This window comes from Marmota flaviventris, chromosome 10, assembly GCF_047511675.1.
Source record: "Marmota flaviventris isolate mMarFla1 chromosome 10, mMarFla1.hap1, whole genome shotgun sequence".
In the NCBI taxonomy this organism is placed as follows: Eukaryota; Metazoa; Chordata; class Mammalia; order Rodentia; family Sciuridae; genus Marmota; species Marmota flaviventris.
In genome coordinates this window covers 54,775,087-54,802,223 of record NC_092507.1, presented here as the reverse complement: position 1 = coordinate 54,802,223, position 27,137 = coordinate 54,775,087, and the positions used below count along the sequence as shown (strand labels likewise).

Here is a 27,137-nt window from a genome sequence, read left to right as displayed (position 1 = left end):
TGTCCTCAGGTGTTAAATTGCCTGGGTACTCCGATGCAGTTAAATCTCCTGACTGTTGTTCCCCCGGTGAGGAAAGTGTTAACATGGTTACTCCGGTCAGAGCTGCCAACTTAGCTTCCTCATCTGCCCTTCTGTTTCAGACCGCCACGGGATCATTTCCCTTTTGATGCCCTGGGCAGTGCACTATAGCTAGTTATTTGGGGTTTTGCACTGCTGAGGAAGGCGGAGAATCTCATCTTTGTTTTTTATTTCTTTTTCAGCCGAGGTTAATAGCCCCCTTTGCTGATAAATAGCCCCATGTATATGGGCAGTAGCAAACACATATCGGCTATCAGTATATATGGTGGTCTTTTTGCCTGTTGCTAGTTCTAATGCCTTCGTAAGAGCGATCAGCTCTGCCTTTTGTGCAGATGTCCCTTCCGGGAGACTAAAGGACCAGATGACTTTTGTCCTGCTAACTACTGCTGCCCCAGCTCTCCGCTTACAGTCCTGGAGGAAGCTGCTGCCGTCCGTAAACCACACGACTTCAGGATGGGGCAGTGGCTGATCCTTTAGATCCTGTCGTATACTGGTCTCTTCTGCCAGTATATGTTGACAGTCATGGATGACAGGCTCTGATGATTCTTCAGGTAGGAGTGTGGCTGGGTTAAGTGGGGCTGGGGGTCCCAGTGTTATTCTGTCTTTGTCAAGCAACAGGCTCTGATAGTGAGTTATTCTAGAGTTTGATAGCCATCTGTCTGGAGGCTGACGAATGATGTTCTCCAGGGCATGAGGGGCTATAATGGTTAGCTTCTGTCCCAGCATTAATTTATCAGCATCTTTTATTAGAAGGGCCGCTGCTGCTATAGCTTTTAGGCAATGGGGCCACCCGCTAGCCACTGGATCTAGCCTTTTGGACAGGTAGGCTACAGGTCTCTTCCAGGGCCCTAAAGTCTGAGTGAGCACTCCTCGGGCTATTTTTTTTTTTCAATGTAAAGAGTAAAGGGCTTTTCTGCTTCCGGAAGTGCTAGAGCTGGAGCAGATAGCAGTGCCTTTTAAATATCATTAAAAGCTTGCTGATGTTTGGGGGTCCATTGGAATTGGGTGTTTGCCTTCAACAGTGGGTACAAAGGAGCAGCTAGGGATACAAACCCAGGAATCCATAATCTACAAAAGCCAGTAGTCCCGAGAGACTCTCTAAGTTGCCTCCTATTAGATGGGGGCGGTATCTGCACAACAGTCTGTTTTCTGGGCCCTGTGAGCCATCTTTTGCCATCTCTAAGGGAATAGCCCAGGAAAATAACTTCTTGCTGGCAGATTTTAGCCTTTTTGGCAGAAGCTCTGTATCCAAGCTGAGCAAGCTCGGATAATAGTGCTCGTGTTTCAGACTCACAGTTTTCCTTGGTGTCAGCTGCCAGCAGCAGGTCATCCACATATTGAAGCAGGGTGACTCCTGAGTGTGTAGTCCTGAAGTTATTGAGGTCCCTGTGGAGGGCTTCATCAAAGAGAGTGGGGGAGTTTTTGAACCCCTGTGGGAGTCTAGTCCAGGTTAGTTGGCCAGATGTTCCTGTTTCTGGATCCACCCACTCAAAAGCAAACAGTAGCTGGCTATCTTTATGTAAAGGCAAACAAAAGAAGGCATCTTTTAAGTCCAGGACAGTATACCATTTTTGTTCAGGATTTAGAGTACTAAGCAGATTATATGGATTAGGTACTGTGGGGTGAATGTCCTGTACTCTGTTGTTGACTTCCCTTAAGTCCTGCACAGGATGATAGTCTCCTCTAGGTTTCTTTACTGGCAGTAGGGGAGTGTTCCAGGCCATTTGGCAGGGCCTTAGGACCCCTAGAGCCAAGTATTTTTGAATATGAGGCCTTATTCCATTTTTAGCTTTTTTGTTTAGAGGATATTGTTTAATATTGATTGGGGAGGCAGAGGTTTTTAATTTCACTACTATCGGAGGCTGTTTGACTGCTAAACCTAGTCCAGCAGTTTCTGCCCAGGCATCGGGGTAATTTATTATCCATTTTGGGGGTAGCTTGCCCATTTGATCAGTCTTAGAGGGCATGAAGAGTTGATGTTCATCATCTACTGACATAGTTAAAGCTGTGACTATGGGAGTCTTTACTGAAGGGTTCAGAAACTCCACTTGGGGACCATCAGGGTTAAAGGTTATTTTGGCAGATCTCTGCCCATCAATGGGGTCGGACATTCTGGGATTACCAAGAAAGAGTGATGAATTTTACCCTTCCCCAAGTCCATAGTTCTCTTAGTTGTCTAAGCCCAATATTTACTGCCATTAGCCCCTTGAACTAGTGACCTCTTGTTTGATAAGGGGCCCAATGGAGTTTTAAGGGCTGAGTATATTGCTCCTGTGTCCAGTTTGAAGTTTACTGGGGTCCCCTCCACTTCAAAAGTTACCCTGAGCTCGGGGAGGGGGTCCGAGCCATGACTCCCCTAATCATCTTCCAGGGTTAGGATGGCTGGCTGGCGTGACTGTTTCCTTTTAGGGCATTCTCTGGCCTAGTGTCCCTATTCCTTAAAGTTAGCACATTGGTCTGAAGCCAAGGGCGATTTTTAGCGTGGGCCCAGGTACCCTTTTCTGTCTCCTTGCTTTTTAACTTCTAGTCTGTCTGCTGCTGTGACCAGGACCTTTGCCAACATCTTAGTCTGTCTTTTATTCCTTTCATCTTCCTTCTTTTCCCTTTCTTTCTCCCTTCTTCCTCTGTCTCCCTTTTATAATACACTTTCTCAGCCTCTCTGACTAAATCTCTTAAAGTCATATCTTGTAGTCCATCTAAACGTTGTAGCTTTTTTTTAATATCTAGGGCAGCTTGCCCGATGAAGGCCATTGCAACAGATGCCTTTTGGTCCTCTGCCTGAGGATCAAAAGGAGTATATCTCCTATATGCTTCCATAATTTTCTCTAGAAACATTGAGGGTGACGCATTAGGCCCTTGGATAATCTCTCTTTTTTTTTTAATTTTTTATTGTTGGCTGTTCAAAATATTACATAGTTCTTGATATATCATATTTCACATTTTGATTCAAGTGGGTTATGAGCTCCCATTTTTACCCCACATACAGATTGCAGAATCACATCAGTTACACATCCATTGATTTACATATTGCCATACTAGTGTCTGTTGTGTTCTGCTGCCTTTCCTATCCTCTACTATCCCCCCTCCCCTCCCCTCCCCTCCCCTCTTCTCTCTCTGCCCCCTCTACTGACATTCATTTGTCCCCCTTGTATTATTTTTCCCTTTCTATTCTGTACCATTGGTCCACCCGCCTGTTTTGGTACCAGTACTATGCTGTTTTTGTTACTATTGCTCTGTAGTATAGTTTGAAGTCTGGTATCGCTATACCGCCTGATTCACACTTCCTGCTTAGCATTGTTTTTGCTATTCTGGGTCTTTTATTTTTCCATATGAATTTCATGATTGCTTTCTCTATTTCTACAAGAAATGCCGTTGGGATTTTGATTGGCATTGCATTAAACCTATAGAGAACTTTTGGTAATATCGCCATTTTGATGATGTTAGTTCTGCCTATCCATGAACAGGGTATATTTTTCCATCTTCTAAGATCTTCTTCTATTTCTCTCTTTAGGGTTCTGTAGTTTTCATTGTATAAGTCTTTCACCTCTTTTGTTAGGTTGATTCCCAAGTATTTAATTTTTTTTGAAGATATTGTGAATGGAGTGGTTGTCCTCATTTCCATTTCAGAGGATTTGTCGCTAATATACAGGAATGCCTTTGATTTATGCGTGTTGATTTTATATCCTGCCACTTTGCTGAATTCATTTATTAGCTCTAATAGTTTCTTTGTAGACCCTTTTGGGTCTGCTAGGTATAGAATCATGTCATCTGCAAATAGTGATAATTTAAGTTCTTCTTTTCCTATTTTCATGCCTTTAATTTCTTTCGTCTGTCTAATTGCTCTGGCCAGTGTTTCGAGAACTATGTTGAAGAGAAGTGGAGAGAGAGGGCATCCCTGTCTTGTTCCAGATTTTAGAGGGAATGCCTTCAATTTTTCTCCATTCAGAATGATGCTAGCCTGAGGCTTAGCATAGATTGCTTTTACAATATTGAGGTATGTTCCTGTTATCCCTAGTTTTTCTAGAGTTTTGAACATAAAGGGATGCTGTACTTTGTCGAATGCTTTTTCCGCATCTATCGAGATGATCATATGGTTCTTATTTTTAAGTCTATTGATGTGGTGAATAACATTTATTGATTTCCGTATATTGAACCAGCCTTGCATCCCAGGGATGAATCCTACTTGATCATGGTGCACAATTTTTTTGATATGTTTTTGTATCTGATTCGCCAGAATTTTATTGAGGATTTTTGCATCTAGGTTCATTAGAGATATTGGTCTGTAGTTTTCTTTCTTTGAAGTGTCTTTGTCTGGTTTAGGTATCAGGGTGATGTTGGCCTCGTAGAATGAATTTGGAAGTTCTCCCTCTATTTCTATTTCCTGAAGTAGCTTGAAAAGTATTGGTATTAGTTCCTCTTTAAAGGTTTTGTAAAACTCTGCTGTATACCCATCTGGTCCTGGGCTTTTCTTAGTTGGTAGTCTTTCGATGGTTTCTTCTATTTCCTCAATTGATATTGGTCTGTTTAGGTTGTCTATATCCTCCTGACTCAATCTGGGCAGATCATATGACTTAAGAAATTTATCGATGCCTTCACTATCTTCTAATTTATTGGAGTATAAGGATTCAAAATAATTTTTGATTATCTTCTGTATATCTGAGGTGTCTGTTGTGATATTGCCTTTTTCATCCCGTATGCTAGTAATTTGAGTTCTCTCTCTTCTTCTCTTTGCTAGCATGGCTAAGGGTCTGTCGATTTTGTTTATTTTTTCAAAGAACCAACTTTTAGTTTTGTCAATTTTTTCAATTGTTTCTTTTGTTTCGATTTCATTAATTTCAGCTCTGATTTTAATTATTTCTTGCCTTCTACTTCTTTTGCTGTTGTTTTGCTCTTCTTTTTCTAGGATTTTGAGATGAAGTATGAGATCATTTATTTGTTGGTTTTTTCTTTTTTTAAGGAATGAACTCCAAGCAATGAATTTTCCTCTTAGAACTGCTTTCAATGTGTCCCATAGATTCCGATATGTTGTGTCTGTGTTTTCATTAATCTCTAAGAATTTTTTAATTTCCTCCTTGATGTCTTCTATAACCCATTGATCATTCAGTAACCTATTTTTCATTCTCCAAGTGATATATTCTTTTTCCTTCCTTCTTTTATCATTGATTTTCAGTTCCATTCCATTATGATCAGATAGGATGCATGGTATTATCTCTACTCCTTTGTATTGTCTAAGAGTTTCCCTGTGACATAATATATGATCTATTTTTGAGAAGGATCCATGTGCTGCTGAGAAAAAAGTGTAACTGCTTGATGTTGGGTGGTATATTCTATATATGTCAATTAAGTCTAGGTTATTAATTGTGTTATTGAGTTCTATAGTTTCCTTATTCAACTTTTGTTTGGAAGATCTGTCCAGTGGCGAGAGAGGTGTGTTGAAGTCTCCCATGATTATTGTATGGTGGTCTATTAGACTCTTGAGCTTGAGAAGAGTTTGTTTGATGAACATAGCTGCACCATTGTTTGGGGCATATATATTTATGATTGTTATGTCTTGTTGGTGTATGGTTCCCTTAAGCAGTATGCAGTGTCCCTCTTTATCCCTTTTGATTAACTTTGGCTTGAAATCTATTTTATTTGATATGAGTATGGACACTCCTGCTTGTTTCCGAAGTCCATATGAGTGATATGATTTTTCCCAACCTTTCACCTTCAGCCTATGTATGTCTTTTCCTATCTAATGCGTCTCCTGTAGGCAGCATATTGTTGGGTCTTGTTTTGTGATCCATTCTACTAGCCTGTGTCTCTTGATTGGTGAGTTTAAGCCATTAACATTTAGGGTTATTATTGAGATATGGGTTGTTCTTCCAGCCATATTTGTTTATTTATGTTACTAAACATGGTTTGTTTTCCTCTTTGATTATTTTTCCCCCCTTTACTGTCCTACCTCCCACTGTTGGTTTTCATTGTTATTTTCCATTTCCTCTTCCTGTAATGTTTTGCCAAGGATGTTTAGAATAGATGGTTTTCTAGCTGCAGATTCTTTTAACTTTTGTTTATCGTGGAAGGTTTTAATTTCATCTTCCAACCTGAAGCTTAATTTCGCTGGAAACACAATTCTTGGTTGGAACCCATTTTCTTTCAGTGTTTGAAATATGTTATTCCAGGATCTTCTAGCTTTCAGAGTCTGTGTTGAAAGGTCAGCTGTTATCCTGATTGGCTTACCCCTAAATGTGATCTGCTTCCTTTCTCTTGTAGCTTTTAAAATTCTCTCCTTATTCTGTATGTTGGGCATCTTCATTATAATGTGTCTAGGTGTGGGTCTCTTATGATTTTGCACATTCGGCATCCTGTAGGCTTCTAGGATTTGGGATTCTGTCTCATTCTTCAAGTCTGGGAAGTTTTCTCGTATTATTTCATTGAATAGATTGCTCATTCCTTTGGTTTGAAACTCTGTCCCTTCCTGTATCCCAATGACTCTTAAATTTGGTCTCTTGATGTTATCCCATATTTCTTGGATGTTCTGCTCATGGTTTCTTAACAGTCTTGCTGAGCTGTATATGTTCTTTTCAAGTTGAAATACTTTATCTTCATTGTCTGATGTTCTATCTTCTAAGTGTTCTACTCTGCTGGTAGTATTCTCAATTGAGTTTTTAAGTTGGTTTATTGCTTCCTGCATTTCTAGGATTTCTGTTTGTTTGTGTTTTATAACCTCTATCTCCCTGTATAGTTGATCTTTTGCTTCTTGGATTTGTTTATGTAATTCATTGTTGAAGTGATCTTTCATTGTCTGATTTTGCTGTCTGATGTCTTCCTTGAGACTCCAGATCATCTGAAGCATGTATATCCTGAATTCTTTATCTGACATTCCATCTGCTGCAGCTATTACCTCTTCTAACGTTGAGTTGACCTGCATTGCTTGTGATCCTTTCTTTCCTTGTCTCTTCATACTGTTCGCGTTCCTTTTACTTGGTGAAACTGTTGTGCTATTGAATTTTCCCCCTATATATTTATATTAGTCTTGTATGGTTGCAAAGTCTCCCTCGCAGGCGTGGGTGGCGGCTCTGCCCCTCCTCCAATTGGGGCAATGTGCCTACCATGCCGGCAGGCCACTGGGCCTGCTCTGCCGGTCGGTAGCAGGTCCGCCTACCTTGCAGGCGCGGGCGGCGGCTCTGTCCTTCTGCGGGCCGCTAGGCTTGTTCTGTCGGTGGTCGCAGTTCTGCCTACTTTGCAGGCGCAGGCAGCGGCACTGCCCCTCTGCAGGCCTCTGGGGCTGTTCTGCCAGTGGGTCGCAGGTCCGCCTACCTTGCAGACGCGGGGGGCGGGGCGGCTCTACCCTTCCTCAGGCCACTGGGCCTGTTCTGTCTGTCAGTTGCAGGTCTGGCCTGTTCTGATGGTGGTCACAGTTCCGTCTACCTTGGCAGCACAGGGGGAGGGGGAGACACTGCCTCTCAGCAGGCCGCTGGGCCTGCTCTGTGGGTGGTCCCATTTCCCTCTACCTTGCCGGTGCAGGGGGAGGGGGCGGCTCTGCCTCTCAGCAGGCCGCTGCTCCTCTTCTGCCGGTGGGTCGCAGGCCCGCCTACCTTGCAGGAGTGATTGGAAGCTCTGTCCCGCCGCGGGCCACTGGGCCTTTTCTGTCGGTGGTCACAGTTCCGCCTACTTGGCAGGCACGGGGGTTGGGGGGCAGCTCTGCCCCTCAGCAGGCCGCTGGGCCTGCTCTGTGGGTGGTCACAGTTCTGTCTACCTTGCTGGTGCAGGGGGAGGGGGCGACTCTGCCTCTCAGCAGGCCGCTGCTCCTCTTCTGCCGGTGGGTCGCAGGCCCGCCTACCTTGCAGGAGTGATTGGAAGCTCTGTCCCGCCGCGGGCCACTGGGCCTTTTCTGTCGGTGGTCACAGTTCCGCCTACCTGGCAGGCGCGGGGGGTGGGTGGCGGCTCTGCCTCTCAGCAGGCCGGTGCTCCTCTGGATAATCTCTCTTACCTTGGCCAGATTAGTTGGCCGTCTGGCGGCCGCTCGGAGACCCGCTATTAGAGTCCGGCAATAAGTGGACAGATGCTCCCTACCTTCGAGGGTGTTGGGATCCCAGTTGGGTCTGTTCAGGGGAAAGGCAGCTTCAATTAGATTGGGAAGTTGGGTCGGTCGTCCATCTGGTCCAAGAATATTTTTCCTGGATTCCAGGAGGATCCTCTCTCGTTCCTCAGTTGTGAAGAGGGTCCCTAGAAGCTGTTGGCAATCATCCCAAGTAGGCTGGTGTGAAAACATCAGTGACTCTATTAAACCTGTGAGTCAGGTGGGATCTTTAGAAAAAGGGGGTTTATTATTTTTCCAGTTATATAGATCAGAAGAGGAGAAGGGCCAATATTGGTAAACTTGTATTTCTCCCCCTTGTCCATCATCAATCATTGGCCCGTAGGGGCGGAGGGGGAGCATTACTGGAGCATCAGGATTCTTAATTATTCGCCATTGGCGGGTTCCCCCTGCTGGCCCAATTTCCTCAGATGGAGGAGGAGTTGGGCTTACCGCAAGGGAGTCATCTGGAGCAGTTTCCTCTACCAAAGGGATCGGATCTGCTTCAGGGGAATTGTCTATAGGACGTTGGGAGCTGAGGGGCAAGGGATATGGGGGTGGAGGAGGGGAATCTAGTAAGGTTAGATCCTGAGATTCAGGGAGGATGGAGGGAAGAGGGGGAGGAAGAGGAGAAGGAGCGGAGGGTTTGAGGGACAGAATGGTGGGGGTAGAGGTGGAGGCAGGTACAAGAAAAGGTTTCGCCCATGAAGGGGGAGATTTACAGAGGTTCTGCCAAGTGAGAATATATGGCTGTTGATCTGGATGACCATGTGGCCCCGGCTGGAAGACAATATTTCTGACTTTTCGGATTAGAGGGAGGTGGAAGGATCCTTCTGGGGGCCATCCGACTCCGAGAGTGGGCCATTCTGATGTACAGAGAGTCTGCCAGGTCCGGCGTTTCACTGAAAAAGAGAGATTCTGGGCCCTTGAGTGGACTTTAGTCCAATGATCAAGGGTCAAAGACAGGGGAGTTGAGGTACCTTGTCCCATAATGAGGGATATGCAAACAGTGAAAGTAATGACACAGACAACAAAGACAAACAATAGAAGTCCACCACAAGTTTGAAATAGAAACCAAAACTGAGTAGCCGGCAGAACCTGACGGGCTGGCAACAGAGTCACTGAGTCTGAATCAGTGGCAAAATACACCTGAGCTGAGGGCTCTTCTGTCCCTCGCATCTGGGGCACTTCCGTCCCTCGATTTCCCGAGTCCACCAAGGCGTCCCCTGGGGATGTGACCTGTGGCTTCTGGACACGTCTGTCCACCACCGTTGGGGAGAACTTACACTTTCCGCCAACAGCCACCTTGCCAAGCCCTAAAATTAAAAGTCCTGAGCGATCGCAACGAAGAAAACAAAATCAAAACAAAAAGGAGGCGCCTTACTTCCCCCGAGAAATGTCCGTTGGGGTCTTTCGTCCGCCGCTGCCGAATCCCGGACGAGCCCCCAAATGTTAGGGTCGGGCAAACGTCGGAGGAAAGGACCACCAAGAGACTGTCTCATGCAAAAGCAAAGGGGTTTACTGGACCAGCATGCTGGGGCTCAGAGTTCTCCTGAGAGAAGCTGGAGCTCTGAGCACAGCTTAAGCAGAGTTTTATGCAGTGTTTAAACAGGGAAGGTCATATGGCAGTTAGGGTGCGAGGGTGGGATTGTTACAAAATAACCATTACAGAATAATCATGCGTTTTGTCAGCGGGTGTTGGGTCAGGGTACATTTTGACATAAGTAACTGTTTTTGACATAAGTTTCGGGTTCCAGGAAAACAGAACTTAAACTTAACAGGAGAGCAAAACTTAAATTTAACCTTTACACTACCTTTTTGGAATTTATTTGTGGAAGAATAAAAGGCAAAAAAGAAAATGACTACAGCAGTGCAAATTTATGGATTGTTTAGGATTGAGAGTTACACAGTAAAGTTCCCATACTAACTAGTTCCAACCAAACATAAAAACTGTTAATCCATTGCAAATGATGCTAAGTTATTATCTATAAGCACCACATATTATAATAGGTGCTTTATTTATTTTAATTCACTGCAACTTCAAAATAACATTATGAAAGATAGGTTATTTCTCACAAATGGGGAAACTATAATGTAGGACCGTTACATATTATTATGGCCTGAATGTATGTGTCCCCAAAAAGTCATATTGAAATTTTAACTGCCAAATGATGGTATTAGAAATTGAGGGCTTAGGAAAGTGATTAGATCATGAGGACAGAGTCTTCATAATTAAGATTAATGCTCTTATGAAAGAGACCCCAGAAAACTAGTTTACCCTACCACCATGTGAGATAGTGAGAAAGCATCAGTCTACAGACCAGAGGAGGGCTCTCACCAGGATCTAAAAATGCTGGCACATTGACCTTCCTATTTCCAGCCTCCAGAATTATAAAAAATAAATTGCTGTTATTTATAAACTACCCAGTCACTGGTATTTTGTTATAGCAGCCCCAATGTTAAAAGCCACACAAAGAGTAAACTGAATAACAGACTAGATGAGGGCAAATAGTTATGTCAACCTACAAACAAAAAGGTTTAAATGTTCCTGTTAGGTGTACAAACAGTAAACTGTGGTTGGTCATAAATGGAAAGATTCATTTTCATTGTTTTCCAATTGGACCCTGAAATATGTGGAAGGAGTGCTATTTGGAGACCCGAGAGGACAGTCTTATATGACAACCTGTTAGGTTTTCATTCCTTTTTTCCTGTCTTTTAAAAAATGTTTTTATTAGTTCATTATAGTTACACATGACATTGGAGTTTGTTTTCCCACAATCATATATGTATCATTCAGTCCACTTTGCCTCTGAAGCTTTTTGAGGTAAGAATAACATGATCACGTAATTATAGCAAGACTTGGAATTTCAAGTTCAGAAGAGCCCTTGAGCAATCCGGCCTAACCCTCTGAACTTAAAATGGGGAAAATGAGGTCTCCAGATGTGAGGCTGCACACCTAGGGCTTTTGTTATGGCCTTTAACTTTTTCATCTGGATAATTGACCAGGTTGGTAAGCTTGCCTCCATTTTTCTATTGACTGAGTTCAGATTGTAGTGGCTTTCACCAGCATCCCAAGATGAGCCCTGAAGAGACCGTCAAAGCTGGCAGAAAAGGAAACTAATTTTGAAAACAGAGGGATTAAGTGAGGGTGACAAAAGGATTCAGTTTCTCAGTTTCCAGAATGTCTGACATTCAGGAAAGGGATCATCCATTGGGTTGTGAAAAATCCCAGTTGATAGCCCCTGATCATAGCTCCACTGTAGTGCTTTGTGAAAACTGGCATTATCAAGGCAGGGAATACAAATCTTGAAAGGATGGAAGAAGTTTGGTTATAAACAACTGAAGAGTTGTTGGTGCTCCAGGTGTGTTAGGTTTAGTGATGCAGCTATCTCCTGGACAAAAGACAGATTCACCTGTAATTTTGCTCCATCAAAAGATGGAATAGCTTTGTCTGACCACAAAACTATTCCTCCTTCCTTGGTCCCTTCATAGCAAATGACTCTATATACCTCTCAATTGTGCAAGCCAGAAATTTAGATACCACTTTTCATTGTTCTCTGTACATTATTACCCTGATACCCAATCAATACCAAGCCTCCAGTCTTTTGAATAGCCCTTTGCCCTAGACACTCTGCTCTGGCCTTAGTTTAGGCCATCATCACACCTCATCTAAATGATCACAATAGTCTTTCTTTGTTTTTCCTATCTCAAGTCTTGCCACCCTTCATCTGTTCTCCACGCTGCTATCAGAGAGATGGAGAAAGTCAGACTATTTGAAATAATGTTGATTTCTGAGAGAATACTTTTTGTTCAGAATGTATATGTTTTATTGTCTTTTCCTGCTTCCTACAAAAGAAAATGATGGACCAGGAAGTGTGGGTGATAGGATCTTGGCCACAGACTGAGGGAATTCTTTTTCCCCCCACAGAATCAACTAAACAGTTATTTTCTCAATTTGCTCAAAAGCAAGTCATCAATTCTTTGAGATCTTAAATGCCATCCTTCTCAGTTTAGGTTAAGAGCTTTGCAGAAATATGTTTTCAGAGGGCTTACGGAAAGAGAAATTTCATTATTTAGCTGTTTGGGATTATAGTTTCAGTTTTCTGTTATAATAGAAAGGTGTACTTAGAAAGGCAACTTAAGTCAGGGGTGAAGAATAGCAATGAAGATTTTAGTCAAGGTTCTCCTCAATTCTGAACATAAGTTGTCTTTCCTAGTCAGTTCTGATGGTTGGGGAAGAGGGCAGCAAATTGTTGACTCTTTATTGTATCAAGTGGGAGACATGTTATCTCGTTAGCTCTCTGACGTAGCTATTACCAGCAGCAAATTTTACAAATAAGAATACTGAAAAAACTTGCTCCAAGATTCTAGATCTGGTAAGTGGGAAGCCAGGAATCAAACCCAGGACGTGTCAGTCTGCATTGGTAAGCGTGGCTTTCCACCACCTTGACATAGATGTTGCTTTTAATACTCAAAAAAATCTTTTATCAGGTGGGGTTTCCCATTCTTTTGATACGGTTATTAAGGTTCAGTGTTTGAAACTTGCCCTGCATCAGTCAGTAAGTGGCAAAGCAGAGACTGGGATTCATGCTTGGCTGCTTCTGGAGTCCATGAGTCTCCGTGATGTCTCCCAAGAGAGTGTCTGTTTATTGTCTCACAAACGTAACTAACAGTTAAATAATGGTTTCCAGAAGTGACCGAATAGCTAGCAATGATCATAAAAACACATTATCAGAACTTCACAGTGTAACCTATGTGCTTAGCAAATATTGTTAAAATGAGGTTTTGACCAATAAAGGGTCAGGGATATTAGTATAAATTGGTCAAAAGGGTGAGGGTTTCTTTAAAACTTGATCGGGCAATTTACTCCCTATCTGACTCTCATTCAGTTCTGAGCAAAATGAAGGGCTCCATTTTCACTCTGTTTCTACTCTCTGTCCTATTTGCCATCTCAGAGGCGAGGAGCAAGGAGATTGTGAAGCTCTGTGGGCTGGAGTACAGAAGAACAGTCATATACATCTGCGCCAGCTCCAGGTGGAGAAGGCACCTGGAGGGGATCCCTCAAGCTCAGCAAGGTAATTTGGCTCACTTGTGTCCCTTACTCTCTAGACCTGCCTTTTTTTCCCCTTAGATTTTCTTAACAGTTATTTTATTTTTGGTACTAGGGATTGTACTCAGAGGCGCCTTATCATTGAGCTGCATCCTCCACCCTTTTATTTTTTATTTTATATTTTGAGAAAGGGTCTTGCTAAGTTGCTGAGGTTGGCTTCAATCTTGCAATCCTCCTGCCTCTGCCTCCCAAATTGCTGGGATTACAGGTGTGTGCCACTGCGCCTGGCTTAACAGTTATCTTAATAACTATTTCTCTAAGAACTGCTAAGCCATTTCTATATCAGTCTGGGGGATTATCCAAATAAACTGAATTTGGCTTGGGAAACAGGTGAGTTACCTTTAAAAAAGATAAGATCTCATTTTCTTTAGTCTTTTGCTCGAAATCATAGGATTGCCTGGCTCCTTTCATGAGCTTAGCATCTACTGCAGGTGTTATCAATGTGCAATACATAGAAGTAAGCAATTTCAAGGGACTATTGGCATAGCAAGACTTTCACACCAAGATAACTATTTAATGTAATAAATTGGAATTCAGGTAGGTGTCAAATAATGATGAAAGGAAGAAATCTGATTTTTATTGGGCACTTATTAAGTGCCAAGCAGTTTTATATGTATCATTTCATTCAGTCTGATAAGGATGCAAGCAGTAGGTAATATTATCACTGTTTACCATTTTACCAAGGAGAAAACTCTCCACCCAGTTTTCTGGGTCAGCTGTGTGGCTAGGAAGCGAATCAGTTCTATCTGGCTTCAAGAGTCAAAATATTTGTTTATTCTACACTGCATCAAAGGGAGTAAACTATTGCAATGAATTACAGCACTTATTACTTTATTTTTTATAAATTAACAAATAAAATTGTGTATATACAACATATTGTTTTAATATTGTATGCACTGTGAAATGGCTAAGTTATTTAACACATACAACACCCACATATTTATCTTGTGTATGTGTGTATGTGCATGAATGTGTGGTGAGAACTAAAAATCTATTCTATTAGCAATTTTCAACAATAGAATATGTTGCTATTAACTGTAGTCACCAGGTTGTACAGTTGATCTCTCAAACTTAATCCTTCCATTTAAATGAAATTTTGTACCTTTTGACCAGTATTTCCCCAAAATCCCATCCTCCTGCCCCAGCTCCAGGTAACTTCTATTCTCCTCTCTCCATCTGTGTTTCCACTATTTTTAGATTCCACATTTAAGTCAGATCATACAGTATGCATCTTTTTGTACTTGATTTAAAAAGGGAATTGGGATGGGAATAGGAAAGACAGTAGAATGAATCAGACATAACTCACCTATATTTATATATGAATACATGACCAGTGAACTCCACATCATGTATAACCACAAGACTGGGATCCTAATTAGATTAGGTCATACTCCTTGTATATATGTCAAAATATACTACTGTCATGTGTATCTAAAAAGAACAAATAAAAAATTTTAAAAGATTCTATTTTAACAATGGGTTTTATTTGTTATGCTTTACAATAAAAAATATAAGAACTGATTAGTAATAAATGCTGCAACTGCATATAAGACTGTAAAAATTCTAATTTAGCTTAAAATGAACTTGGTAAACAAAATATTTTAGAAAATGACCCACAGTGTTCATATTTTGGTGGTCTAATATCTTGAAATAGCATGATCTTGCCATTACTGCTTTAATATTGAGGCTTATATTACTAGGTAGCAATAGAAACAATAAGGGTTTTTTAATCTTAAGAGAGTATGCATATTTACTAGGATTTATGTTGCTCTCTAGATTACTAAACCAAAATGTACTAGGAAAAAAAAACATTTGAAATATCTCTGAAATATTTGGGGCAGTGAAATGAATGTATAAGTCGATCTCTTTTAGACACCACCAAAATCATAATGTTATGTACTAAAACTTTCACAGGTTTTCCCATACATTCTTTATATAGTTAATTACTGGTTTACCAACCAGCATTTATTCATCTAATTTTTCTTGGTGATAGCTAGTGTGCTAAGTAAGTTTGAAATGAATTGTGAGAGAAGCCATGTGGGGACTTTGGGAACAAAGTCCTACATTTTATTTTCAGATATAGAAGTTTAAGTCTCCATGCCCTTCCTTTCTCATCAGTGTTGTACGGAACACACAGGGTTTTCCTTTGCTTATAGCAAGTAACTAAAACCTTGGGAAGCTGCTAGTTGTGGAGCAGAGGTGACCAGCAGCAGAGGTGGCCAGCAGCAGTCAAGCCTTGATCTGGCTCTAACCAGCCAATGGACACTCTTAACTCTTTAAATTGAAGTTTCCTACTCTGCAAAATGAAGAGTAGACATGACAGAGCTGTTCCTCAAAGGCCAAATCTCTCTGAAACCAGAACAATATTTTTAAAAATCACATGTGGGATTCAATTTCATTTCAGAAATTTAATTCATTTCTTCAAGAGCAGAATGTGGCTGCTGCCTTCTTTGTTGGGGCTATTTAAGGTAGTATTTTTTTTTTCTTTCCTACAGGTGAGAAAAGAAACTACTTTCAACTCCCAAATAGACATGAGGCTTCTGAGGAAAACATAGCCCAGGACCTGCCCAAAGTGGATTCCTCAGGCGAGGAACATGTTGGGGATGGACAGATACCCACGGAAAGGCGTTGGGAGTCAAAGAAACATTTGGTGATGTCAAGACAAGACTTAGAAACTTTGTGCTGCACGGAGGGCTGTTCCATGACTGATCTGAGCACACTTTGTTAAGGCAAAAGCAAATTCTCGATGGGTGGCGGAGCTTTAGCATGCATTTAATCTCCTTGTTCTACTGCCTTGTAGGATGCTAGTATTCCATCATAGAACATGGCTTTCAGTTGGCAGGTCTTTTCTAAAAGCTGTATCTAGTGGTTAAAAACACAGTGAGGCCTATTTTCTCCCTTTGCCAAGGTGAATGCACTTTTTTTCCAATTCTAAATAATGCTTTGAAATTTAAAATACTGTGCAAATTGAAATAAAAATGCCATTAAACCAAGCTCATAGTGATTTTTTTTCTTTTAAAATTTGTGAATACCTTTACAACAGTAAATAGAAAATGCTGATGGTAGTAAAACTTGAAAAATAGGCATTATAAAGGACGTAAAATGAGCTGTTATCCAGAAAAACTTGTTGGTCATTGTGTATCACTGGAAATTTAAACATTGACTTATGGTTAAATAAGAATCAAGGAGTTTTTTTTTTGTTTTTTTTTTTTCAAAAGACCTGAAAATGTAGTCCTTTGATACCTCCTTGAGAAAAGCCAGGGGCATATATGTGTCAATCAAGTCCCATAAACAACAGAAACTCAGAGTTTGTTTGAGCAATGAGCTCCTTCCTGAAGTCTGGGCCACCTTGATTTTGCCTCTCTACTGCAGAGATAAAAGGACATTTTGTTCTCTGCCGCAGTCCGGCTGCAGCAAAATAACCGGGGGGTGACGAACGACTTGTGTAGATTGATACAGGAGCCGTTTATTGCAGGACAGGAGCAGTATTTATACATTCCACACAGCTTACCTAGTTAGCATAAACTAGATACATCAGTCAACCAATAAGGAATCTCCACACTTAATGGCTCGCTTTTGTTACTTCTCAAACCACTCCCTCTGGCATTTTGCCAGGCACCATCCAGTCTTGTTTACGAACGCTAACATTCCCCTGGCAAAATGCCAGGTGTTATTTTGACTTGTTTACAGACTCTAACAGTTCTCATTCTGGAATTGAGAAACCAAGACCCAGATAGCCAAGCCATTGTTGTGCAGTTAGATATCTTCACAGATAAAAAGATAAGACAACCACAAAACAACATTTTCTTTTCTACTCTGACAGCCAACCCCTCAGTTGTGTTGTAAAAAAAGTCAAAATTTCTGTTCAACTGAAGTTCCACTCTTATTAGTACCATAGTCAATCTTTGAACACTACCCCCTCCATGTCGAGTGGTCTTGTCAACATGCTGTGCATAGCATTTAAACCCTTCCTTCATACATTACAAACAGTACTTTATCATCAATGCACAGATAAGGAAATTGAGGCTCAGTGGAATTATGACAAAGGGTAATGAACGAAGGAAAAGGGACAGGAATAGGAAAGACACTAGAATGAATTGGACATAACTCTCCCATGTTCATTTATACCACCAGTGAAATTCCACATCATAACCACAATAATGGGAGCCTAATTAGAATAAGTTATATTCCGTGTGTGTATAATATGTCAAAATACACTACTATCATGTATATCTAAAAAGAAAAAATTTTGAAAATTAAAAAAGAAAAAGAAAATGTGTCCTAAGTCACACAGCTAAACACAGCTAAGTGGATTGTGTTTTACTGGATCCAAACTTAAGCTGCTCAGTATGAATCAAAGCAGTCATACTAAATGGACTGTTAGTCAAAGTTTTCTTTACCACAAGGTACTCCTGATAGGATAGAATAAATAAGAAATAGGTAGAAAGAAGGCATGAAGGAAGAACAGGAAATGAGATTTTAATTTTTTAAACCATATATATATATATATGTAGATATATATAATATATATATTAGTTGTTGATGAACCTTTATTTAATTTATTTATTTATATATAGTGCTGAGAATAGAACCCAGTGCCTCACACATGCCAGGCAAGCACTCTATCACTGAGCCACAACTCCAGCCCCAGATTTTAATTCTTAAGTTCCACATACTTTTCCAAGCATGTTACTTGGTACACCAGTCTCTCTTGCAGGAGACTGCCAGTTCCTGGGAAATCTGTCAATCTACCTGTACATTGTTAATTAAAAAGAGAGATCTGATATCATGAAAAAGATTTAATTTAGGGGACTTTTCCTGATCAGATAATGAAGACCATGTCAGCCTAAGGATCCTGAGATTGACCAGACCATCAGAACCAAGAGATCACCAGACTGATACCATTCCTACATACCTTCCCATACTCATCCCTCTCCAAGTGTCCTTTAGAAGAAGAGCTGGGAACTCCACAATGCATCCTTAACATTCTCCCTCAAATTCTCATTCCTTGCTTTCCCCCAAAGGTGTGTCTCTCTCTTTTATTTGTTATGTTTATTTAATGAATGTCCATAGTATAATCAGAATGTTTTAAGATAAAACAAATATTATAAGCAAGCACATAATGTAAAATAGTTAGAAAACAAGAAAACCAGTGAAATCAAAGCATATTGAATCAAGTTTCAAAGTGTTTAAGACACAACAGTGGTAAAATATTAACTCTGCCAACTTCAAAAGAAATACAGGATTTTTACAACTTGTAGTATAAAAAGACTTGTAGATTGTAAGTATTTAAGACAAGTTTCACAATTGAGAATGACTTTATTTCCTTGGAGATGGCAGGCCTACAGAAATCAACTGCCATTACTTAATAATAACATGAAAATCAATTTCAGTTGCATTCTTTTATATATATATATACACACATACATACACACACACACATACATACACACACACACATACACACACATACCAAGGATGGAACACTGAGGACTCAACCACTGAGACACATTCCCAGCCTTTTCTTTTCTTTTTTCTTTTTGTATTTTATTTAGAGACAGGGTCTCATTGAGGTGCTTAGGGCCTCACTAAGTTGCTGAGGGTAGCTTTGAACTTGCAATCTTCTTGTCTCAGCCTTCCAAGCTGCTGGTATTATAGGTGTGCACCACTGCACCTGGCTCAATTTCAGACACATTCTTTTTAAAAATTAAAAAAAAAATTTGTAGTTGTAGATGGACAGAATGCCTTTATTTTACTTGTTTATTTATATGTGGTGCTGAGGATCGAACCCAGTGCCTCAGGCATGCTAGACAAGCACTCTGCCACTGACCTACATCCCCCAGCCCCAAACACATTATTTAAAACAAAACAAAACTAGAAAAGACCAGCAAGGTCCACGTATTTTATCCACAGTAATTGGAAAAAAAACTACTATTTTATTGCATTAATGTGTGCTAAGCATTTTACATACATTATCTAAGTAAATTTCACAAACACATTGAAACACCCTATTACTTTTATCCTCATATTTTATGTGAAAATATGGAGGTACAAAGAAATTTAATAACCTATCTGATGCTACAGAATAATTAGTAAAGCAAGGGCTCAAATTGCATAATCTTTTTTTCTTTTTTAACTACTGGGGATTGAACCAGGGATTCTTTACTACTGAATTATACTCCCAAGCCTTTTTATTTTGAGGAGAGTCTCACGAAGTTGCTCAGGAACTTGGAATCATCCTGCTTCATTCTCCCAAGTTGGCTTGGCTATCTGGGTCTTGGTTTCTCAATTCTAGAATGAGAATAGAATGTTCTTTTATCTTTGCAGTAGAGAGGCAAAATAAAGGTGGCCCAGACTTCAGGAAGGAGCTTATTGCTCAAACACACTCTGAGTTTCTGTTGTTTATGGGACTTGGTTGATACATATACGCCCCTGGCTTTTCTCAAGGAGGTGTCAAAGGACTACATTTTCAGGTCTTTTGAAAAAAAACCTTGATTCTTACTTAATCATAAGTAAATGTTTAAATTTCCAGTGAAAATATACAATGACAACAAGTTTTTCTGGATGAAATAACAGCTTATTTTACCTTCTTTGTAATGCCTATTTTTCAAGTTTTAGTACCATTAGGGAAGGTCTCACTGGGAAGGATTACTGATGTGTGCTACCATTCCTGGCTCAAACTATATGACCTTTATTGTTTCGTTGTAATTGATCCCATTTTAGACTGAACAGTCAACAAAAATCACAAGCTTGCACGAATAGTTGGGATGTACAAATGGAGAACATCTCTACAACTTTGATGATTACATACATAATGACTTGCAGAAATGAAAACACAATGTTTCCAACATTAGAAATAAAGTGTAGGAGAGTGGTTACTAGAGACTGGGGAGAAGAGGGGAAAAAGGGGTGTGCGTGAGTGTGTGCGTGCGTGTGTGTGAGTGTGTGTGTGTGTGTGTGTGTGTGTGTAGGGGGGAGAGAATGGCCAATGGATATAATGTTACAATTAGGAAGAATCAATTCTAGTGTTCTATGGCATGGTAGAGTGAATATGATTGATAATAAGGCATTGTAATATCCTCAAATAGTTAGGAGAGAGGATTTTGAATGTACTCACTATATAGAAATGAGAGATTAAAGTTACAGATAAGCTGATTACACTGATTTGATCATTACTCAATTTATATATCAACTAATTCAGCACCTAATGCCTTGTAAGAAGGTACAAATATCATGTCTCAACAAAAAAATAAAATTAACAAAATTAGAAAAAAAAAAGAAAGAAAAAGAAGAAGAAAGGAACCACTTCACATCTATGATGAAGCCTGGGAAGAGAAACCAGATGTCTCCTAGATACAGAGACATCTGATCACACACTGTTGGCCCAGCAGTACTAAAAAAGACAGGCAGACAGGTTATGGGAGGAACTGATGAAGCAGAAGTTGAACTCTATTACCCAAAAGAAACTTGGTGGGATGTTGAGTAAAAATATGATAAACAGCATGACAGGTAAATGTATCTAGGTATACAATATTATCATTTATTTGTAAAAAGGTACTTCTGAATTCATTGGTTCACATTCTTGTCTTATTACATTATTTATTATTCAATAATTATTTAATTAGAGAATAAGGTACCAAATGCTGTTTTAGATGCTGAGGATATATTTGTGAATAAAATAGACAAAAAAGGTGAATATTTTCAAGGAAGGCAGCTGTAAAGAAGAGAAATATCAGATAATGACTGATTCTGAGAAGAAAATAAGCCATGGAAGGGAAATAGAGAGGCTTGGGTGGGGGCAGAGGTCTCACTGGGAAGGCAGCCACTGAAAGAATTTTTGTAACAATGGTGATGGACATCCCTCCATGGAGATGGCTTCAGTGTTCCTTACTCTGAGTGACATTTGCTGATTAAAAGTAAATACACCAAGGGCTGGGAGTATAGTTCAGATGGTAGAATACTTGCCTCACATGCACAAGGCCTTGGTTTCAACCCCCAACACCACACACACAAAAAAAAGTAAATACATAAAATTATAGACAACAAAGCAAAATATTTAATATATGCATAAATTATATATACTCATTATTTTTGCTTATCTAAATAGCTGTATTATACTACATATTTATCAAGTACGTATTTTGTTAGAAATGACTTCTAAATTTCTAATTTATTACATTTATTTTTTTCATATTTTGGTGCACTATAATTATACATAATGATGGACTTTGTTGTTACATATTTCAAATACTTATTTAATTTTATTATATTATGCTTTTCTCTTTTGCTAATGGGAAGAATTATATTGATGGTGTTTCCTTATTTTGAAATTACTCTGTTCAGAATAAGTTTGACAATGGTGTAGTATTCTTCAAATATTCAGAAGAACTGGCTTTGTTAGTATTTTATTTAGAACTTTTGTATCCAAGTCCATAGAAAAACTGATCTCTAATATATTTTGGCAATAAAAATTATTCTAGTTTTATAAAGTGAAGCTATTATCTGATCTTTAAAAATTTGGAAGAAAAAGCTGTAATATAGTACCTTAAGCCTGGTGAAAGTTTTAAAAAATCACTGAAATACAATACACATACAGTCAATTATATAACTTTTTAAGTGAGTTTTTACTTATTTGCACACAAACAAATTGCTAGAATATATTATTAATAATATATTATTAATAATGTAGTCCCATTTTTACATATCACTATTTTATTCGCAACATTTTGCTTAGAATTTTTAAAAACATTTTTATAAAAAACATTTATTTGTAATTTTCTTTTTTTGCAATCTTTTTATAAGATATTAATATCAGACTTAAGTTAGCCTTGTAAAGTAAGATAGGAAGTGGTCTCTTTCTCTAATCTCTGAATGTTCCAGATTGGTACTATTTCTTTTTTTTTTTGCCCATTTTATTTTTAAAATTAATTAACTTATATTAATTAGGTATATATGACAGCAGAATGCATTTTGATTCATTGTACAAAATTGCAGCACGACTTTTCATTTCTTTGATTGTACATGATGCAGAGTCGCACCACATGTGCAGTCATACATGTACCTAGGGTAATGATGTCCATCTCGTTCCACCATCTTTCCTGCCCCCATCCCCCCTTCCTAACCTTCCCTTCCCTTTGCCCAATCAAAGTTCCTCCATTTTTCCCATGCCCCCCCATTATGGATCAACATTCACTTATCAGAGAGAATATTTGGCCTTTGGTTTCTGGGGATTGGCTTACTTTGCTTAGCATTATATTCTCCAATTCTATCCATTTACCTGCGAATGCCATAACTTTATTCTCTTTTAGTGCTGAGTAATATTACATTGTTTATATATACTACAGTTTCTTTATCCCTTCATCTATTGAAGGGCATCTAGTTTGGTTCCAGTTTAGCTATTGTGAGTTGAGCTGCTATAAACATTGATGTGGCTGTGTTACTATAGTATGCTGATTTTAAGTCCTTTGGGTATAGACTGAGGAGTGAGATAGCTGGGTCAGATGGTGGTTCCATCCAAGTTTTCTAAGGAATCTCCACACTACTTTCCTGATTGGTTGCACCAATTTGTGATCCCACCAGCAATGTATGAGTGTGCCTTTTCCCCCATATCCTCACCAACATTTACTGTTGTTTGTATTCTTGATAACTGCAATTCTGATTGGTGTGAGATAAAAATCTTAAGAGTAATTTTGATTTGCATTTCTCTAATTACTAGAGATTTTGAGCATTTTTTCATGTATTTGTTCATCGAAAGTATATATTCTTCTGAGAAGTGTCTGTTCAGCTCCCTAGCCCATTTATTGATTGGGTTGTTTGATTTTTGTGTGTGTTAAGTTATTTCTCACCATGCACAAAACTCAACTCAAAGTGGATCAAAGACCTAAGAATTAGACGAGGGATCCTGTGCCTAATAGAGGAAAAAGTAGGAAAAATATTCATCATATTGGATTAGGCCCTGACTTCCTTAACAAGACTTCTAAAGTGCAAGAAATAAAATCAAGAATTAATAAATGGGATGGACTCAAACTAAAAAGCTTCTTCTCAGAAAAAGAAACAATCAATGATGTGAAGAGAGAGCCCACATTTTGGGAGCAAATTTTTGCCACACGCAGGTCAGATAGAACAGTGATCCCCAGGATACATAAAGAACTCAAAAAAACTTAACACCAAAAACTCAAATAACCCAGTCAATAAATGGTATTATTTGTTTTTGAAGTGATTCCTTAGGTGACTTTTACTTGTGCTTGTAAACTGGAACACAAGCAAGCACATTAGCTGTGTTTTTCAAAAAATATATTTTTAGCTATCCTATCATGGTAAAGGGAAATACAAAGGACCATTTGTATAATTAAACAAAAATATAGTTTATTTTTCTTCAGTTTTAAAATGAAATGGGTATCTAAACTTAATATATATCATATGAATTTAAACAATGATTTCCCAGCACCCCTTAAGCAAGTCAGGTTGATTATCTATCCTTCTGGACATTGGATGACACCCTCATCTTTGTCTCTGGGAAACATCATTTTCCCTTTTTCATCATCAATGTAAGTGAAGCCCGGTGCTCCCCATACTGGTTGTACTGGTTCCTTGCCTTGCTAGGTAGGGAAATAGCCTGATGGGTGGGTGGAGACATATAAGTTTCAAGTTATATCTTGCACTAAAAAGCACTAGTTAACTTGGTAAAGAAGTATTTGAAAAGAGATTGCAGGAGACTTTAATTAGATACTTAACATATTTAAGTCTCAATAAATTGCTAGTAGTTTGTCCATACATGTGAAGAAAAGAATAAATGAGTTCAAATGGGCACTAAGGAAAAATTAAGTAGCAGAAAGCAAAATCAGTGTAAGAAACCAAGAAAGTACTGCTGTAGGAGCTAAGACTTCTGAATAGAAGATACCCAAAAATAAGTAGAGATGAACAAAGAAAGGCTAACTTTGGGACTGAATAAGATATAATAAAGGTGGACTTGAAGAGAAAGTATTTGCCATTCAAAGAAGGTAGTAGCAGACAATTAAAGGTTTAAAAAGAAAGAAAACAAAAAACCAACCAAGTAACATAAGGCATAGAATTATGGTGATGAACAGAAATTGCAAAAATATCTGCTCCATTTTTTAGGAAACAGGTTCTATGGAAAGAAATGAGAGGTGGAGAGTAAGCATCCAGTATGCATCAGATACTTTATGTATACTTTTCCTGTTCAGTCTTCATGAAAAGAACCAAAGTGGTGACCACAATTATATTCATTTTTACCTTTGAGGGAACAGGCACAGAGAACTAGCCGCTTCCCAAAGGCACACAGCTAATAAAGATTGGCAGCAAAAGGAGATGTTTATTTTCAAACCTATGCTTTTAAACAAAAACAAAATCCCCCAAACACCTATATTACATTGCTACTCAAAAGAAATGAGTTCAGAAGATAGCTGAGGTGGAACGCAGCAGGAGGATGTTTTGCACATTTGGCCTGTGGGAACACTTTTACTGTTTGTGAAAGCAACGCATTGGTGAAATGAGAACCAGATTGCAGAAAGTGAAAGTATCAAAAGAGGAGAACAACAGAGAAAACCAGAGATGGTGGGCGCAGGCCACGTCTGTATAAAATGCTGGAAGGAAAGAGGCATAGCAGGGGCTGGGGTTGTGGCTGGGGTAGAGCACTCGCCTAGCATGTGTGAGGCCCTGGGTTTGATCTTCAGCACCACATAAAAATAAATAAATAAAGTAAAGGTATTGTGTCCAACTACAACTCAAAAATAAATATTAAAAAAAAGGCATAGCAAACTATCAGTAACTATGTAAGTTAAGTTTTCTTAATGCATTTTTGGCATTATCTAGAAGGATAGGCTACATGATGGTCTTAGCAAGGGAACGTTCATTCTCTAAGAGGGCTAAGCTCTAATTTTTCAACTGTTGTTTTTAAAAATCATTCCCCTGTATAGAATAATTCCCAAGAATTTAGAAAGTGAGTGAACTAAACTAACCTTGACTTTTGGGCACATAATCTGTTGGACTTGGTCATAGGGCCTCCCATTATGTGTTTTCTTTAAAGTCATTCTGTTAATGACAGCAGATGACAGCATCAATACTTTCATTGGAGAAGCTAACATTTCTTTTTAAAGAAACTACATTTCTTTTGATGTCTGACAACCCAAAGGGATCATGCAGGATTTTTTTTTCTTTTTTTAATGAAGAAATAAAGGAAGGCATCACTTAATTTTGGTTTTGTGGGGAAAAATAAATTCCCTGCTGCTTTTGAGGGAGTGTTTCTGGTTGATATTCCCAGAGCTAACTGAGTTTTCAGTAATTTGCTATTAGTACTGACTATGCTTGCTGAAGATTTGGCTAATGAATATTTTATAAAGCAGGAAGAAGATGCTAAGTCTCCATTTGGATGACTGCCAAGTCCTAAACCTCTTACCTTGATGTGGCTTCTCAGCTCTAGTCTTGCTGTTTCTGTTGCCCGAGGCTGTCTCTATCTAATGTTCCACTGTTAACTGAAACTCCCAGTGCCAAATAAAACTTGGTATTTTGTTTCTCAAACCCTTTCTGTTGATATCCCTATTTTTGCTAACAGAATCATAATTCTAATTACTTAGATTTAAACTTTCAATCACAGGAGCTACTATTCATCAGGGGCTATATCTCAGGGATTATGCTGTTGAATTTAGCAAATATGAATTTCATCTACCAAAATCCTGTGTGGTAGGCACCAACATTATTATTACTTTACTACAGGGAAGTTGCAGCTTGGTGAGATCAGTGATTTATTTAATTTTACTTAAAAAGTGCCTGGAATGGCAGGATTTGGTCTGAAGTCTGAAAACACCCAGAGCTTGAAACCTTAGGCCATCTCTCCAGGCCGGAGTGCCTTAGATGTTGTCCATGTAACGTCGCACACAACTGTTGTCTCCTGTTTTCAATGCCATTGCCTCGATCAGATTTTCATCACCTCTCATCTCTCCTACATGTTCTTTTTTTCCTGATCTTTTCCACCATCTGCTCACAGTTGCTTCACCTAAACTGCTCTACTGAAAAGCCTTTGATGAATCCCCTTGGTCTGAGTGTCACTGCCTTACCCAGTCACCTTCCAGTCTTACCACCTTCTAACCAACTTACCTTCACAAATGCTGTGTTTGATCCAGTTTATACTCCTTGCTGTACTCCTGTGTCTGTTGGACTTCTACTTACCCCCTTCATAGTCTAGATGAAGTTGTTACTCCCCTTCATGAAGCTGTCCATAAATTCTCTAATCAGACAAAAGCAGCCTGAACTTTTCCTGTGACAACAAATTCTGCCCTATACTGTGGTCACCTGTGTACTTCTGTTATTCTTTTTTTTTTTTAATTAGTTGCTCCTGACAATACAATGATCTTGACATATCATACATTTGATTCAAATGGGGTACGAATTCTCATTTTTCCAAGTGTAGAGGTTGCAGAATCACATTGGTTATACGGCCACGAATATACATACAGCAATACTAGTGTCTATTTTATTCTGCTGCCCTTCCTATCCCCCCTCCCCTCCACTCCCCTCCCATCACCTCTCTCTACCCAATTTAATGTGACACATTTCTCTCTCTCTTTTTTTTCTTCCCCCTCACATCATCATATATGTATTTTGTATAATGATGAGGGTCTCCTTCCATCTGTTATTCTGATGGGATTCGATCGCGTTCCTCAAAGACTGAACTGTGCTTTGCTGTTTTCTGTGAAGCTTGGAGTTGGGCAACTCTGTGCCACGTACTTAAGGGTAAGGATGAATTAGATTTTATTTGTAAGGTGTTGTCAGGATATGTGGTCCATGTACTCAATTATTTTGACCTAGTATGGGGAAACAAAACTAATATTCAAAAAATTAACTGAGGAACAAGCAGGAGTTCAACTATGA

General features: G+C 39.3%; 1 protein-coding gene across 2 annotated transcripts; it reads left to right on the top strand.

Annotated features, from left to right (window-relative positions):
* Nucleotides 1–153: 153 nt before the first annotated feature.
* On the top strand, nucleotides 154–16,243 carry Insl5 (insulin like 5). Of its 2 annotated transcripts, XM_071618744.1 has the most exons (3): nucleotides 154–629; nucleotides 13,096–13,215; nucleotides 15,746–16,243. In XM_071618744.1, exons 1-3 carry the CDS (start codon nucleotides 605–607, stop codon nucleotides 15,976–15,978), a joined length of 378 nt encoding a protein of 125 aa, XP_071474845.1. In that variant the 5' UTR covers nucleotides 154–604; the 3' UTR covers nucleotides 15,979–16,243. The 2 variants fall into 2 exon arrangements, with proteins under 2 accessions (XP_071474845.1, XP_027805347.1); XM_027949546.3 differs by lacking the exon at nucleotides 154–629 and having other exon boundaries at nucleotides 13,041–13,215.
* The last annotated feature ends 10,894 nt before the right edge of the window (nucleotides 16,244–27,137 follow it).